Genomic DNA, 15,883 nt, shown 5'->3' on the forward strand with positions numbered 1-15,883 from the left:
GGGATGCCGCGCCGTTCTGAAGCCTGGCAGCGGCGCTGAGAAGACTCCACCATCAGTCCGACCCCCCATCCCCCCCACGGAAGCCCGTCCCTGGGGGGCGGGAGGGGTGGGGAGAAGAGACGGATGCTGTGCTCCGGGCGGCCAGCGTGCCGAGCTGCCTCCGCTGGCCGGCTGCCAATCCCATCCCCTGCCTTCGAAAGGTCGCCCTCTCCCAAACTGGCCTACTTCTCCGGAATTCCTCGGAGCCTCGCAGCGTCCGTCCCCTTCCTCAAACGCCAGCTCTCCGAGGCCTTGAAGCCCAGGGCCGGGGGACGACGCGTGTGAACTTGAGCGAGCACACATGAACATGAGCGGGGGCGCTGAACAAGGACCCGGAGAAGGGATGCAGAAGGCGGTGCCGGGGAGACAGTTCTACGGGCCGCCTCCCTGACGATCCCCAGGGCCCCACGATGGATGCCGGCACCAAGCACAGAGATTCCACGCAGAAATCCGCCCTCCATGCAGAAATCTGCCGCCCCGTGCCAGGCCGCTCGGAGCTGATGCTCCGAGGTTAGATGCTGGCCCTGTTTGGAAGGCGGGGGTGTGGGGATGGGACACCAGGCTCCGCTCAAGGACCACTCCTGGCCGGTGGGGCTCAGGGCGACCTGATTAGGGGCTGGGGCGGGCCGTGTGCAAGTCAAGTGCCCTCCCTGCTTTCAGCCTCATCAGCCTGATGCTACTATCCTAGGCAGTCAGTCCCTTCGGGGGGGACCTTGGGGTCACCTCCTCAGAGGAGATCAGCTTTTGGGGTGAAGACCCAGGCTGCCAGAGGCAAGGACGCTGTCATGCGCACCCAGAGGGCAGGGGCCCCGTCTCTCTATCCTGGGGATGGAGGGAAAGAGGGAGTAACTGCGAAAGAATGCTTCCGCAGTGGCACCAACCAGAAGCGTGTCTCTTGAGCCCTTCCATCTCAGTCACGAAGGGAAGGCTGATTCTTTAGTGGCACCACCCTGGCACTGCAGGGGGGGGGGGCGTGCACACCACCGCCCCCTGGCCACGGAAGGGAGATGCCCTGTGCCAGGGAGGCCACCGAGCCACAGAAGAGCCCGGACTCCACCCGGCGAGTGGGGTGGTTGGCTTCTGTGAAACCCAGAGGACAAGGAGTTAACTCCCCTGCCGGAGAACGAGCCCACACAGAGCCAGGTGGGAAAACAACTGTGAAGACCTTGAGCCATGTTCAACTTATCAAACAACGGTGGGCTGCGAGGATTCGTTCTGGGGTGAGAGCCAAAACAGGAAACCTTGAGACAACAGCTGTGTGCATCCGAGCCGCTAGCGCCCCCCCCCCCCCCCCGACTCGTCGCCATGGGGAATGGTCCCCTAGGAGTCACCATGGCCAGAAACCGTGCAGACAGTGTACTCTAGATCCAGTACAGAGGACCCTGCCTCGGAACACAGCAAGGCACCGCCCGGAGCCTGCAAGGTGAGGCCGGAGGGGGTTTCTAGGAGTCAGGGTGTGCAGATGCAGAACAGAGATTCTCCAATGTTCACTATCTACTGCATTACAGCTGCCACGCATTCCCCCAGCCCCCTGCGTTATACCTGAATGTACTCCAACCCACCCCCCTAGTTTCAATGCCACGGGAGAAGGAGCACTACTGACACTTCAAAACAAAACAAAAAAACTGCAGTAGGGAAACTTATTTATTTTTTGCTTTTTTTTTTTTTTTTTTTTTGCTTTTTGGGTCACACCTGGAAATGCTCAGGGATTACTCCAGGCTCTGCACTCAGGAATTACTCCTGGTGGTGCTCAGGGGACCATATGGGATGCTGGGAATCAAACCCAGGTCGCCCAAGTGCAAAGCAAATGCCCTACCCGCTGTGCTATCACTCCAGCAACCCCCCTCCCCGTTTTTTTTTTCCCCCGCAGAAAAAGCCTAAGTTTAACTCTTCACCAATGCACACGGAACACAGCATCCCTGGCCACAGGGCTATTTGTTCAGTCCATAAATCCCAGCTGTCAAATATTAGTGAAAGTACGGCAATTCACTGACAGTGGGGTGGGGGGGAGGGGTGCAAAAGCATACTAAAGAAAAAAATTCAACAGGGACCTTATGGAGAGCCACTTAGCTGAGCCCATTGCAATTTTAAATGGATACACACTCTTCTAGGGTTGTAAAAAGCCTCTCCCAGGGCTTCCCTTCCGGGGAATAGCAGCGGTGGGATTTGCATTAGGGAGAACTGCACCCAACGGAGGAATGCTCGCCTTATCACATGCGCACCCGCAAAAGGGAGACCGGTCCCGGCCAGAGACTGCTGAGTGAACAAAGTTACAGAAGGATATACAACGCCAACAGGGGTTTGTTGTTGTTTTTATTGAAACCTACTTAGATATGAGAAAAGAGAAGGAGTATGTGTTCAACACTTGGAATGGGACAAAACCTAGACATCTCTTTTTAAAAAATTTTATATATATTTCATTTTCATAAAAGTAGTTCACAATAGTTCAGGACAGATAATATTCAGACACCCATCCCACCACCGAGCACCTTCCCAAAACAATAAGAGGTAAGCGTGTGAGGGTTGTTGGATTTCATTCTGGAGCCTTTTAAGCCCGAATAGAAGAGAATGCAAGAAAGTATGTTAGGAACCAAACAAACGTGTGCTACTTTTTTGTTTATTTTGTTTTGTTTTGCTTGTTGGGGTCACACCCGACAATGCACAGGGGTTACTCCTGGCTCATGCACTCAGGAATTCCTCCTGGCAGTGCTCAGGGGACCATATGAGACGCTGGGAATCAAACCCGGGTCGGCTGCAGGCAAGACAGAGGCCGTGCTATCGCTCCGGCCTCAACGCGTGCTACTTTTGATAAGTGAAGCCTCAATATCTTTTGAAAACAAAAGTTACCTGTGAGGATGGAAGGGAAAGGATTATTATTTCAAATTTATGCGGTGTTTATTTTTTTCCCCTCTTTTATTTATTTATCTTTTGAGGGGGCACACCTGGAAGTGCTCAGGGTTCATTCTTGGTGGCGCTCGGGGAAGCTAATGGGGTGCTGGGGATTGAAAGCAGGCTGGCCTGTGTAAATGCCCCACCGGCCATACTATCGCTCCAGTATTTACCCTTTTTTATGAGCGTTGCTTGTATAACTTAGAATAAGGGAGTGTTGTGTGAGTCTGTTCCTCTGGTAATCCCATAAAAATTGGACACAGTCTTGGGGGGAAAACCAAGTAGGCCCCTCAAGGTGGCTTCGAATGCCCCTAAATCTTCCATTTCCTGCTAGGAAAGCTGCTGTGTTGATCAGGTCCCGAAAGGAACAAATCTCCTCCCAAATTCTCTCTCGGCAGTCAGAGAGCTTAAGTAACTTACACCCAATATTTCCTCCAGACCAGCATTATTTAGAAGCGGTAGTAAATATTTTTCTTGCTAGTTTCCAAAGGTCCCCTCCCAAACACATTTCCAAAAATAACAGCAGATGTGAATCACACTAGGCCCGAATCATACGTTTACGCCTTTAAACACCCCGAAAATCCTTCACACCTTGACTCAGCCCTTACCTAGCAACAGAGAGAAGCAAAGACCATGGCCATTCACCCCAAGACTTTGAAAGAATGCCCCTCCTTTTCAAAGGCCTCCCGGGGCCACCCAATGATTTAGTCAACAAGAATCTCCACGGTCCAGAGTGATACCACAGTGAGGAGGGTGTTAGCTTTGCATGCGGCCGACCTGGGTTCTACCCACATCATCCCATATGGCCCACCTGTGCACACACAGGTCCTGCGTGCTGAGCTAGGAGTAACTCCTGAGTACCGCCGGGTGTGACCCCAAAATAAATAAAATAAAACTTGCATATTTAAAAAAGAAAAAAAAACAACACACAATCTCAAACACACTGTGAAGAAACAGATCAGGTAAACCCATTTAAGGAACATTTTTCTGGCAGGTATTAAGAAACCAATTCATAAATCTTCAAAACCTGTGGAAAAAAAAAAAACCACCCACTGACACTATTCAGATGAGAAGTACAAACACTGTCAGCACAGTGGGGAGGGCGCTCGCCTTGCACACGGCTGACGTGGGTTTGATTCCTCACATCCCATAGAGCCCCCTGAGCGGTTCCTGAGTGCAGAGCCAGGGTTAACCCCTGAAACACCACAGGGTGTGGTTCCCAAAACCAGAAGAATAGGGGAAAAGTATACACACTGTCCTAACATCAACAGGACCCTATTTTCCAGGTTGAATGTATTTCCCCCCCCACCGGCCCAGACAGGAAGCGCCACCAAAACTAAGTAAACTTCATACAGGCCGTGAGCAGGAGTACCCGCGGGCAGGCTCCCGGATCTGTGCTGCCTTCACAGGCCAGCCAATGTTCTTTCAAGTGTTTGAACAAACGGAAGAGACCACCTAGGAAGTCAGCTCAGTCCCCCAAGCTGGAAATGCAACTTGGAGTCAGTGGACAGAAACTAAGTTGCCATCCAGATGCAATGGAGAGCGGGTGTTGTCACATCTTAGCTAACGGGCAACCCCGGCAGAGGTGGGGACCGTTAACACACCGCAAACCTGGTGCTGGCTGACACGTGGCCAGCAAATTCAAGATTTGCAAGAATGATGCAAGGCCTAAAATTAGGTGCTGCGAGTCCAACCCAAAGCATAGGTAAAGAAGATGAACGAAAACAGGAACGAAGAGGAAAAGCCACAGGAATACGAAGTGATCCCATTTTCCCCCAAACACCCACACAAAGACAGCAGTTTCTGACAAGAATGTTCTTGGCAAAAAATTACAGGAAGGTTTTTTTTTTTCCTTCTTCTTCTTCTTCAATGAGTAAAAGGCAGCTCTATCTGCAGATTACTGGGCATTGCCGTGGAGTTTTTTTGGTTAAGGCCCAAATTTACTGCCCTCCATGCAAATATACATAGCCACATATGCAGTCAATTTTATTTTTTAAATCAATTAAAGAGTGCAACACTGTCTGGCGTGGTTATTTCATATTAGCCTGGAAAATGAGATCCAGAGTGGCAGCTTACCTTGGCACTGGAAGCCTTGTTTTCCAAACCCCCTGAAAAACAAACCAGAAAACAAGGGTTTAATTTTTCCTTCACGGTAGACACTTCATTTCAAACTCATTGTGTGACAAAGCATTTTACAGGGTTACTGGCTCACAGAGGAAGTCCAATACTGATCACAACAAATACCTCAATGGCGGTCTCTGTCCTACGGAACCAGCTGGCCTCCAAACCCACTCAACAACCATTAGATTCTTGCCAATACTTTACAATCATTAGGGACCAAGTCAGTTATGTGACCATATGCTCAAAAGGTGTTGAGCGCAATATTCAAGTAATCAACAGAACCGTAGGCGAAAAAAAAATACCAACTACCTTAATTTGGTCCCTGAAGACCAAGTGATAATTCTCTATGCTCCCTGAAGGCAATTAAAAAGTGGCTTTATTGTTTCTTCTGAATTTGTTTAATTATATCTTGAAATTACCAAACAGCACCATATAGAACATTTGGGCTTAAAGGAGCTATATTTTACAGAGTATAATCCCTACTGCCTGCATCCGAGATGATAATCTGGATTTTACTGAGCGCCAATAGCTTTTCAAGCACATACAGAGGCCATGATTCTTCAGGGAATTTTCTTTTGGAACCGAGAAAGGCCCTGAAGTGAACATTAAATTGCAAATAGGGATCCCACTAAAACGAGCAGCATGAAGTTCTCAGCCGTTTGTCACAGTGTCTTGCTTTCCGCAGCGTTTTAAAATTTACAAAGCACTTCTCATCACTTAGTCATCACCCTAGAAGTCTTTTTGTACACTTGGACCCCAGCACGTACCTTTATAGATCAGTGCTTCATGATTTAAGTATTACGTGCCAAAAAAAAACACCCCAAAAACAAGACCAAAACCAGAGGCCAGAGAGAGAATATAGGGAGTGCGGCATTTGCCTGCCATCTACTAACCGGGGTTCAACCTCTGGCACCCCACATGGTTCCCCAGGCCCCCCAGGAATGATCCCCAAGGAGTAAACCGACAAGTCCACAGCGCAAAACAAAAAGCAAAACAAAAAAGGGAAAGAGAAAAAGCACCAAGAAAAGCCATGAGATGAAACTGGAAAAAAAAAATTAACCTCAAAGATCCCCTCTCTCGCCCCCCCCCGCCCCCCAGAACAACAAATCCCTAGAGAATTCTGGTGCGTTCCTAGAACTTCTGAGCCGTCGCCTTACAATGAAGAGAGCTTGGGGGGGGGGGGGCGGGGACGATGGAAGAGAGGACACAGACCCTATTTTCCACCTCCGTCCATCCCCCCCCCCACCTCATCAGTTCATCAGGGACTAAGCCCTCAGGGCAAGTGAGAGCGGAAAGGCGGCGCGAGCCTGCAGGCGGTGTCTGTCGGTGGTCCCTGGTCTGAGCGGACCTGCCGCCTGCAAAAAGCAGCCGTCTGTCCCCTGATGGCACCTAGATACACACTTAAAAAACGCGGCCTCCCCCTGCGCCCGGGTGCCCTGGGAGCGTCACTGCTCAGGCCTTTCTCTCGCCGCCTGCCCGGGAGGCCGCATTCGCACAGGCTGCCCTGCTCCTTAGGGCGCAAGGGCGGTTTGGGGGGAGACGGGGGGGGTGGGGGGGGAAGCGAAGCACCGTATTGGCACCACGTTGGCGCACCTCCTCCTCTCGAGAAGGAGCGCCCCAGGTGCGAGGGAATCCCGGGCCCGGTCTTCACGGGAAATTAAGCGCTTTATTGGCGCCTGGTGGGATCTGCCCTTGGAGACCAGAAACACCCCCACCCCGGGGCGTGGCGGCCTCGGAGCGCTGCGCCATCCTTCAAGGAAATCAACCAGGCATCTCCTTGGCACCCTCTCCGCGGGGCCGGTCCCTGGGGGTGACGGTCCCCAACGAGGAGGGATGCGGACAGCCTCGCCCTCCGGGTGGCCACCCCAGCGGCCCAGGGGCGCAGCGGGGCCAGCGCCGGGCGCTCTCCGGGTCCCCCCTGCTCGGGTGGCCCCGAGAGCAGCGTCCTGCGCCCGCACAGAAGCGCCGCGGCTTCCGGCGCGGGGTGCGAGCTGGAGTTGCCTGCCTGAGCTTCAGCGACCTAAACTTTTTTTTTTTCTTTTGGAGGGAGGATGTCGCCGATCTCTGCGGGGATCGCTGACAGCAGTAACTCACTCACCAGAAACCTCCCCCTTTCCACCCGGCTTGGAGACCACCCCCCCCCCAACTACCCACCTTACCCATTCCGGGGCGCGTGGACCAGGGGCTCCCTGCCCTGGGCCACCAACAGTATGTTTGCGGATTGCCCCGTGCCCCTGAACTGAGCCGGCAGGGTTACGGGGCTAATCTCGTGTTGACAGGGTCTATTTTAAATGACTCTCCCGTGCCCTTCTGCCGCTGCCTCCGGGTCGGGCGCCCCCTCCCCCGCTCCCCCCACCCCAAGAAAAGCCAAGAAGCCTCAGGGAAGGGCAGGGGGGAAACACGGCCTGGCGGGCAGCAGGAGCTCTAGGTGCCAGCGCGGCCCCGCCCGACGGGAGGAACACAGCGCACCCCCCCCCCACACACACACACACCCCGGGACCCCGGCCTGGAAGACGCCCCCGACCCCACCCCACCGCATCGCATCTCCCGCAGCCTGGCCGCGCCCCGAACTTGGCCGAGTGGCCCCGCCGGGGGGTTGGGGAGGGGTGCTGGGGCCAACTCTGCGCGGCCGCGCGGTGCCCGCCGTGGCTGTCACCCCGCGGGGGCGTGCCCGGGCCGGCCGCGGGCGGCCACTTGCGCCGGGGCCGGAGTTCCCGCCGGCGCGCGCGCGCTGCCCAAGTTCCCCGAGCGAGCGAGCGGGCCGGCCGCGCGCCGCGCGCACCCACCAGATGAAGTCGGTGCAGTGGCTGCAGAAGGTGGGCTGCTTGAAGAAGCGCGCGATGAATTTGTGGTCCTTCACCTCGTGCACGTTCTTCTGCCTCAGCGCCCCTTTGCGGGCGAAGCGGTTGGCCACGTCCTGGGTCGCCGGGGAGTCGTTGGCCGGGAAAACGTCAGCCATGGTTTCCCCCCTCCCACCCACCCCCGACCACCTCTGGCCTCCGCTTCTTTGCGGCGGGGGGTGGGGAGGTGGTGGAAAGCCGCGGCCGGCCGGCCCGCCCGCCCGCCGGCTCGCCCGGGAGTTCGGGGCGCGGGAGCAGAGGCGCTCGCGGCTGGCTCGCCCGCTGGCCGGCCCCGCGCGCACTGACAGCCCGGCGCTCGCGCTTCCTACTCGCGGCCGCGGCGCCGCCCACCGCGCATGCCCCGAGTGCCAGGGCGCGCGGGCGAGGGGGGGGGGGGAACGGCCGAGCGCGCGCGCGCGCGCGCACGCGTGCGGGGCTGGGCGGCCGCGGCGGGGGAGGCCCGGCCCGGCCCGGCCCGGCCCGAGGCTGGGAGCCGGCGAGGCCGCCTGCAGGGGCGGGTCCCTGCGGCCCGGCCGCCCCCTTTTCCTCCCCCGGCCTCTCCTCCCGCTCTCGCCCTCCTCTTCCGCTGCCCTCGCGCCTCTGCCGGCTTCCTCCGCCCACTCCCGCCGTCTCGGGCCGGTCTCCGGGGTCGGGAGGCCGGGCCAGGCGCGCCCCGGGCCTGGGGGGTCGGGGGGAGGCTCCGCGCAGCCCCACGCGCGTCCGGCTAGCGCGCTGCTCTCTCCAGAACCCACCCCCGCCCCCGGTCTCCCAGGACCCCGCGGCATCCCCCGGGCCCCCAGGCCGGGGTACCCAAGTTGCGGTCTCACCTGGATAACTTTTCTGCCCTCCCCGCTCCTCCCCCCGCCAGCCCCAACCGCCCGCCGGTCCTTCAGGCCGCGGGTGTAGGTAAGGTGGGTGCTCGGGGCTCGGTTTGGAGTGGTTTTTTTTTTTTTTTTTTTGCACGCTCGCCCTCGCCCTGCGACGATTGCCCCGGATTTCTTTCACCTGCACCTGGGCGTACGCAAACCTGGGAGGCGGCAGGGCGAACCGGACTTGTCCTGGCCCTTGGTCCCGTTACTCCCCGGCTCCCCGGCTCAGGAGGAGGCTCTCTTTGATGTTTCCCGTCGGGGGGGATCTTAATTTGGAAATCGTGGTTTTGCATTCTCAGCTAATGACTGCGATCCTGGCAGGTGCGGAGCGCGGCCAGCACATGTGCAAATGGCCCAGCGGAACGGCTCCGGCTCGGGGTGGGTAACTTGGCGTGGGTCCGCCGAGAGGGCGCACGTGGCCGCGGACCCGGGAATCACGAGCTGAATATTGAGCAGCACCGCCTCGAGGATGCTGCCGTACAGATGGGAAATTGCCGGCTCGTTATTGTTCCTGTTTCGTTGTCAGTTTCACTAAGTTCACACAACAGTTTCAGAAGCTGCAGGAAGAGAAAGAGAAGACGTCGTTTATTCGTTCGAGAAGTTTGGAGAGCCCGGGAGGGCGGGGAGTGGGGGGGGGAGGAGTGAAGCAATGTAAGGGCGTGTTCTTGCACTCGATAGACCCCTGTTCGATTCCCGGCATCGCATATGGTCCCCCGAGCACCACCCGGAGTAATTTCTGAGTGCAGAGCTGGAAGCATACCCTGGACATCGCTGGGTGCCCCCCTCCCCCCAAGAAAAGAATTTTAAAAGGCCAGAGAAGAGGCTCCACAGGCAGGCGAGATGTCCAGTTAGATCCCCCGCCCCACAAGTCCCCACGCACTAGTGCAGCTCCAAAATCACTACCAGTAACACAGAAGTTTAAAAAAAAAGAGTTTTTATAACATAATTGTGTATTAGAGGTACCTTTTTTGTTTTGTTTTGTTTTAGATTTCTGATTGTGACGCTTCGGTTATAAGGATTACTTTTGTCTATTTTTGTTCTTAATTTTTTTCAAGTATCAACCCTTAAAATGTAATCACGTGAACCTTAAACCTACTGGGGGGGTGTGGGGGAGCGATGCTGATCCCTCACAATTGCTTACTGTCCCTGGAGCCCCGCCAGAAGTTGACAAACATGCAATTACAATTTTAAATTTTAACAGCTATGAGGATTCTGCTTAAGCATAAGACCTGAGTCTATGCAAACCCAGATTTGAAGTAAGGTCCTTGGGGGTGTTGCCCAAGAGAAAATGGGAGCAAGCCTCTATTTGTGTTGTTATTCTTGGTGGTGGTGGTTTGGGGGGGAGGGGGCATACACAGCAGGGCTCAGAGCTTTCTCCTATACTCAGGGATCACTCCTCGTGGAGCTGGGGAGACCATCTGTGGCATCTGGGAATGAACCCGGATGAGCCTCAGGCAAGGTAAATTCCTTATCTGCTGCACTGCAATTTTCTACTGAAGATCGCTTACACTTAGGGATTGTTAGCCTCCCTGTGTCTAGTCATAAACAGTGGCGCTGGGGACGCCGTACAAAGTTCCTTCCCCTTCTCTCTTTCCCTCAGTCTCCTCCTACAGGACAGGCACCGTGCCAAGCTGTAGATTTTAAAGGAAAATGATCCCAATCTCATGAAGATTAGACGTCTGAAACGAGAATCCACTCCCAGGAAGAATGCAAGAGATCGGAGAATTCCTTCTTTCACCCAGAAAAGATTTGTCAAATTAGACTTTGAGCAGAACATAGACAAAATGAGACACACAATAAAGTAATAAACATTGTAAAATAAAACTTTAAAAGGTGAGAGGGCCTGTGAGCTAGTATAGGGGTCAGGTGCTGCCTGTGGCTGACCCCAGTTCCATCCCTGAGTCCCCAGCTGGTCCCCTGAACACCACGGGGAGTCTCTTAAAAGGTTTCACCCTTGGAACCAGAGAGATAGTGCCGCTGGTAAGGCACTTGCCTTGCTCAAGGCAGAACCAAGGTTTAGTTCCCGGAGTCCCATATGGTCCCCCAAGGACTGCCAGGAATAATTCCTGAGTGCAGGTTCGGGAGTAAACTGAACTCTGAGTAATCACTGCTGGGTGTGGTCCAAAAACCATAAAAAAAAAAAAAAGGTTTCATTCTTGGGGCCTTTGAGATAGATAGCACAACCAGTAACGTGCTTGCCTTGCAGAAGGCAGAACCTGGGTTTAATTCCCGGCACCCCGTAGGGTCCCCCAAAACCCACAAGGAGTGAGCCTTGAGTGCAGAGACAGGAAAAAGCCCTGAGCACAGCCAGGTGTGCCGCAAAAACAACAAAAATTTCGTCCTTGGGGGTGGGGAGTGCTGTAGCTCTGTACATTAATAACATACATTTTAACTAATTTAACACCATACATACCATGCATTTATGTACTATCGTGTTGAATGGTAAGTTAATCTTACCTAAGCTATCATTTTTGAAAGCTTTCTTCTTTTGCTCAAAATAAAAGTAAAATTTTATTTACTTAAAGTAAAAAGTAAATAAAAAGTAAAAGTAAAAACAAAGCAGCAATTATCCAGCCTAGGAGCTAATTCTCATGTATTCCACAACTAAGCATGTAAGATGCAGGAATATTTAAAGTCCAAGGACTGAGAGATAGCTTTAACTGTCTCTCCTGCTTGATTGTTTGTCTGGTCTGAAATTTTAGCTCTTGGGGCCATTCTGCGGGTCCCAGGAGATAAAGGAAAAGGCAAGGAACAGAGCGAAAATCCACACAAATAAGGAAAAAGATCAGATTTGCCACCAACCCCTGTAGCCTCTCAGAGCCTGTTTGTTGCTTAGTGACCACAAATCAAATGGCGCCCAGTGGAGGCAAACGCAGTGATTTCTCCACAGACATCCCCAGGAAGATGCGTTAACCTGACACTCGGATATGGTGATGGGGAGAAAGCACTAGGAAACTGGAGGGTGGTCCTGGGATTGCTGCTGAGGTAAAACAATAGGGAAGATGAGTTCGGATCCCAAGGGCTTTGGTCTGTGTACCCAGTGGGATGGCTAAGCTCAACGGATGGAAACAAAATTGCTCCCGGCTTTCCAACTGTGGCTTTGCAGTTCTTGCCTTGGGTTCCTTATGGAGGGGGAGGAAACGCTCTGGAGATGAGCAGATGGAGGGTGAGGGTAAACCTGAGAGCATCCATTTCCCGAAACTGAGCTCGGGAGACACCAGGAATTATCCCCCAATTATGCACCTGGTTAGGACCCCAGGCACATATTCCCACCTGAGACATCCACGGAGTAACAAGTGCAGGAGAATTAGAAATGAGAAGCCCAGGGTCAGGGCAGGTGGACAGGCCTGAGCATTTCAGCTGGGAGAGGCACGAAAAGAATGAGAAGCAGAGAAAAGAGCGAGAAGCAGAGACCACATACAGGGTTTGCCGGAGCATCCTGCCAGAGCCCTGTCTTTGAGGGGCGATTTGAAGAGCCCTTGGAGATGTGCAGTCAGAGGGAGCCAGAGGCAGAAGATGGGGATCAAAGTCAAGTCACTCGTGGGATGAGTCTGAACCAGAGTGTTTACTGCACACCCGTCATCCTTCCAACACGGAGCTATCCAGACTGTTTTGAACACCCATCCCTCCACCAGTGCACATTTTCTACCACCAATGTCCCTAGGATCCGCCCCCATCCCATCCCTCCCCATGCCTCTATGGCAGACAATTTCCCCCATACTCTCTCTCTCCTTTTGGGCATTATGATTTGCAATACAGACACTGAGAGGCTATCACGTTTGGTCCTTTATCTACTTTAGCACACATCTCCCATCCCAAATGATCCCTCCAACCATCATTGACTTTGTGGTCCCTTCTCTATCCCAGCTGCCTTCTCCCCCAGCTCATGAGGCAGCTTCCAACCACGGAGCAATATTCCTGGCCCTGGGGCTGGAGTGATAGCACAGCGGGTAGGGCGTTTGCCTTGCATGCGGCCAACCCAGGTTCGATTCCCAGCATCCCATATGGTCCCCTGAGCACCGCCAGTGGTAATTCCTGAGTGCATGAGTGCAGAGCCAGGAGTGACCCCTGTGCATCGCCGGGTGTGACCCAAAAAGAAAAAAAAATATTCCTGGCCCTGTCTCTACTGTCCTTGGGTGTCAGTCTCATATATTTTATATTGCAGACTGTTTCTGAACAATCCAGGTCAGCTAGCGAGAGAGTTCAGGAAAAAGAATACTTACGTGCAATGACCCAAGTTTAATCTCTGGCTTCACAGGGTCCCCTGAGCACTGCTGAGAAGGGAAACTGCCCCCAAGCCCAGAGCTGGAAGTGTCCCCTGAACTACGTCACCAGGTGTAGCCCTTCCCCGCAAGCCCCAGGACTAAAGAAAGTCAGATAGACCAGTTTGTTTCCAAACTGAGCAATGGGAATTGCCTAGATGAGATTCGGAGTAACCAAGATGATTTAAAGGCTCAAGTTTTGCCTTGCTCTGGTGGGTCCCCTGGGTTGGATCCCCAGCACTGTAAAATTTAAAGGATAAAACATAAGACTTAAGTTTTGCTCTGTGCATTAGACTTAGGGTTTAGGGGAGCTAAGACCACGGATGGTGAATTAGGCCGTGTCAACGTGTGAGTTAGTGGGTAGAGACGGAGTCTAGCAGAGATGCCATCGAGTCAATTCAGAGGCAGGAGCATGTTCCCTGGGATCGGAAGCAAAACTCCACGTGCAGGCACTGCCAGGTGCCAGGTGTGCTGGAGCAGGTGATCCGTGGCCTCCGAGCATCCCTAGGGGAGACGCTGGCTTTTAGCTCCCATGCTCCTGGTGGGCCAACGTGTCTTTGGCATTCATCTTCCCTTAAAGGGCATCCCTTTCTCATTCCTACAAAGTCCGGCAGCATGTTGTGGGCCTAAAGGAGGCCCGGGTAGCACGAGAGATGATTCCAGTTGTTTGAATCTTTCCTTAAAAAGCTTTGGCAACCAGCTTTGCTGACTTTGGGGACTTGCCCCCTAAGTATTGTCCTGCTGAGAGCCTCCTTCTCAGACTCTCACAGACGCCCCAGGGCGCCGAGGAAAAGGCCCCCTGGCTTCCCAGCTCTTCCCTTTTTCTTACTCCCACGTATAATCCATGAAGAGGTCTGGTGGGCTCTTCCAAGTGGGCTAAGCTCCAGCTGGTCGCTACCCCCCACCCCTGCAGTGGGTCTCTTCAGCTCCTTCCTAGACTCCTGCAGAAACTCAGGTTGGCAGTTTGTGTTTCTCATTTACCTTCCGCATCCCAACTCCTGCGAGCAGAGAGCAGAGCAGGCAATGTGCTTTCCTGCTTTGACCCCCAAAGCCCATCAAAAGGTCAGGTGATCCGTGAGCACTGCCAGGAAGAGCCTCTGAGCACCACAGCGTGTGACCCCGACTCCCCATCCCCCGCGCCCACCCTCCTCATAGAGCTACCTGTTTGCATCCACCTTATGTCTTAAGGGCGAATAAAAATGTCAATGAACCTTGAAAAAAAAATGCATGTAACTTAACCCGATTAAAAAAAAATATCTTTCTTAGAGAAGCAGGCACACTTAGTCAAAGGTCCAAATGAAAACATTGTTGGAATAAATATCCAAGCAGATAGTAATCAAGAAGAAAAATATTCCTGAGAGGCAAACGGAAAAACATACAAATGTCATGAACACTTGATTTCCTCTGTCCCTGACAGTCTTCCAAAGAGGAAATGCATTTTTTAAAAGTATCTTGAAATATGAAAAATATGAGGCCTGAGCAACGTTCTATATTTTGTCTTGTTTGGGTTTTGGAGCCACACCCAGAAGTGCTCCGGGATCACTCCTAGCAGTCTCGGGGGCCATGTGGGATACCCGGGTTTCGCGTGCAAGGCAAGTGTTCTAGCTGCTGTACCGTCGCCCCAACCCCTCATTACAAGATAAACCTAAATGGAGACTTTGTGACTCGGGGGTTGGGTAGACTTGTAGCTCCTGAGAACACCTTGTTTCAAGAAGGGTCTGGAGTATCAAAGGATTTCCTAGATCATCACTGGGATTGTAAATTGGCACAAACATAATAAAGTGCAATGACATGCAGAATTGCAAATGACTCCACGGGGTGAGGGGGTGGGGGAGGGGGTCCACCCCTCTCACTGTTGCCTCCAGGTATCTATCTGAACATAGGTGCAAAATGGCAGCTCTGCTCTTCTAAGAACTGCTCTGCATAACTGTGCATCCTTCAGGCTGGAGCGTAAGGTAAGGTGTAGTCATAAGCAGCTATTGTTTGGGGCTGCTTCAAACGAGACAGGCTTCATTAGAAAGATCTGCAAGATAAGAGTGAGTGATAAAGCAAAAAATGCAGACATGTGTCTAGAAGGCTAACCATCTTATGGCTGTTTTAAATTTTATGGAAATAGACACTTGATACTTTTTAATAAAGGTACAAGAAATTAGTAACCGTGGTTGCATTGAGAGCTAATGAAATATTTGTCTCTAGCCGGTCTATCTTTAGATACCTTTGTGTTCTTTATTGAAGGGAGAAAATTAAAATATAAAAGCATCATAGCAAAAGCAACATCCCCATTACTGGTTATTTTTTATAGAACCAGGCAGATAGCTCAAAAGGCTAGAGCGCATGTCTAGCATGCGAAAGGCCCCAGGTTCGATCCCGAGGACCACAGAGCCTTCCAGCCCTCAGGACCCCTGGAGCCATTGGCACTGCTGGGGAGGCTCAGGAGAAAGAAAAGAGAAAAACAAAACAAAAAGACCCTAATTTGCTTGTAAGCAAAAGGAGCTGGATGTAAAAAAAGCACTCAGAGTGGGCGTCCATGTTTTTCAACACCCATATACTTACATCCACCCACAGCCATCTTTGAGTCCAAAGATGCCCATACAGTTGCACCTGTACAAAGCGTCTTCAAAGGTAGACGCAGTCAAATGTTCACTGAAGTTATACTCCCCACCTGGTGGCAACTGAGACACTTTCTATATCGGAAAAGACACCTTTGGCTTCATGTATTTGTAAGGGTCATAAGACGCTAAACTTCTAAAATGTCTTCTGGGGGCCAGAGAGATAGTACAGTGGGTAGGGCCCCTGCTTTGCACGGCGGGGTTTCCCCACCAGCGTCACATATGGTACCCGAAGCTCTGCCAGGAGTAATTCC

At 52.9% G+C, this 15,883-nt stretch overlaps 1 protein-coding gene across 1 annotated transcript in view; it reads right to left on the reverse strand.

The window, feature by feature from the left end:
• Positions 1-8,202, reverse strand: part of PRKCA (protein kinase C alpha) — a 275,221-nt gene extending 267,019 nt beyond the window's left edge. Inside the window, exons 1-2 of the mRNA XM_004617983.2 lie at positions 7,836-8,202; positions 5,005-5,036 (exon numbers count right to left, since the gene is read on the reverse strand). Of these exons, the coding sequence (XP_004618040.1) occupies positions 5,005-5,036; positions 7,836-8,008 (205 nt within the window). The 5' untranslated portion in view covers positions 8,009-8,202. The remainder of the gene's footprint in view (positions 1-5,004; positions 5,037-7,835) is intronic.
• Between the last annotated feature and the right edge of the window lie 7,681 nt (positions 8,203-15,883).

The sequence above is a fragment of the Sorex araneus genome, chromosome 3 (genome assembly GCF_027595985.1).
Source record: "Sorex araneus isolate mSorAra2 chromosome 3, mSorAra2.pri, whole genome shotgun sequence".
Lineage (NCBI taxonomy): Eukaryota > Metazoa > Chordata > Mammalia > Eulipotyphla > Soricidae > Sorex > Sorex araneus.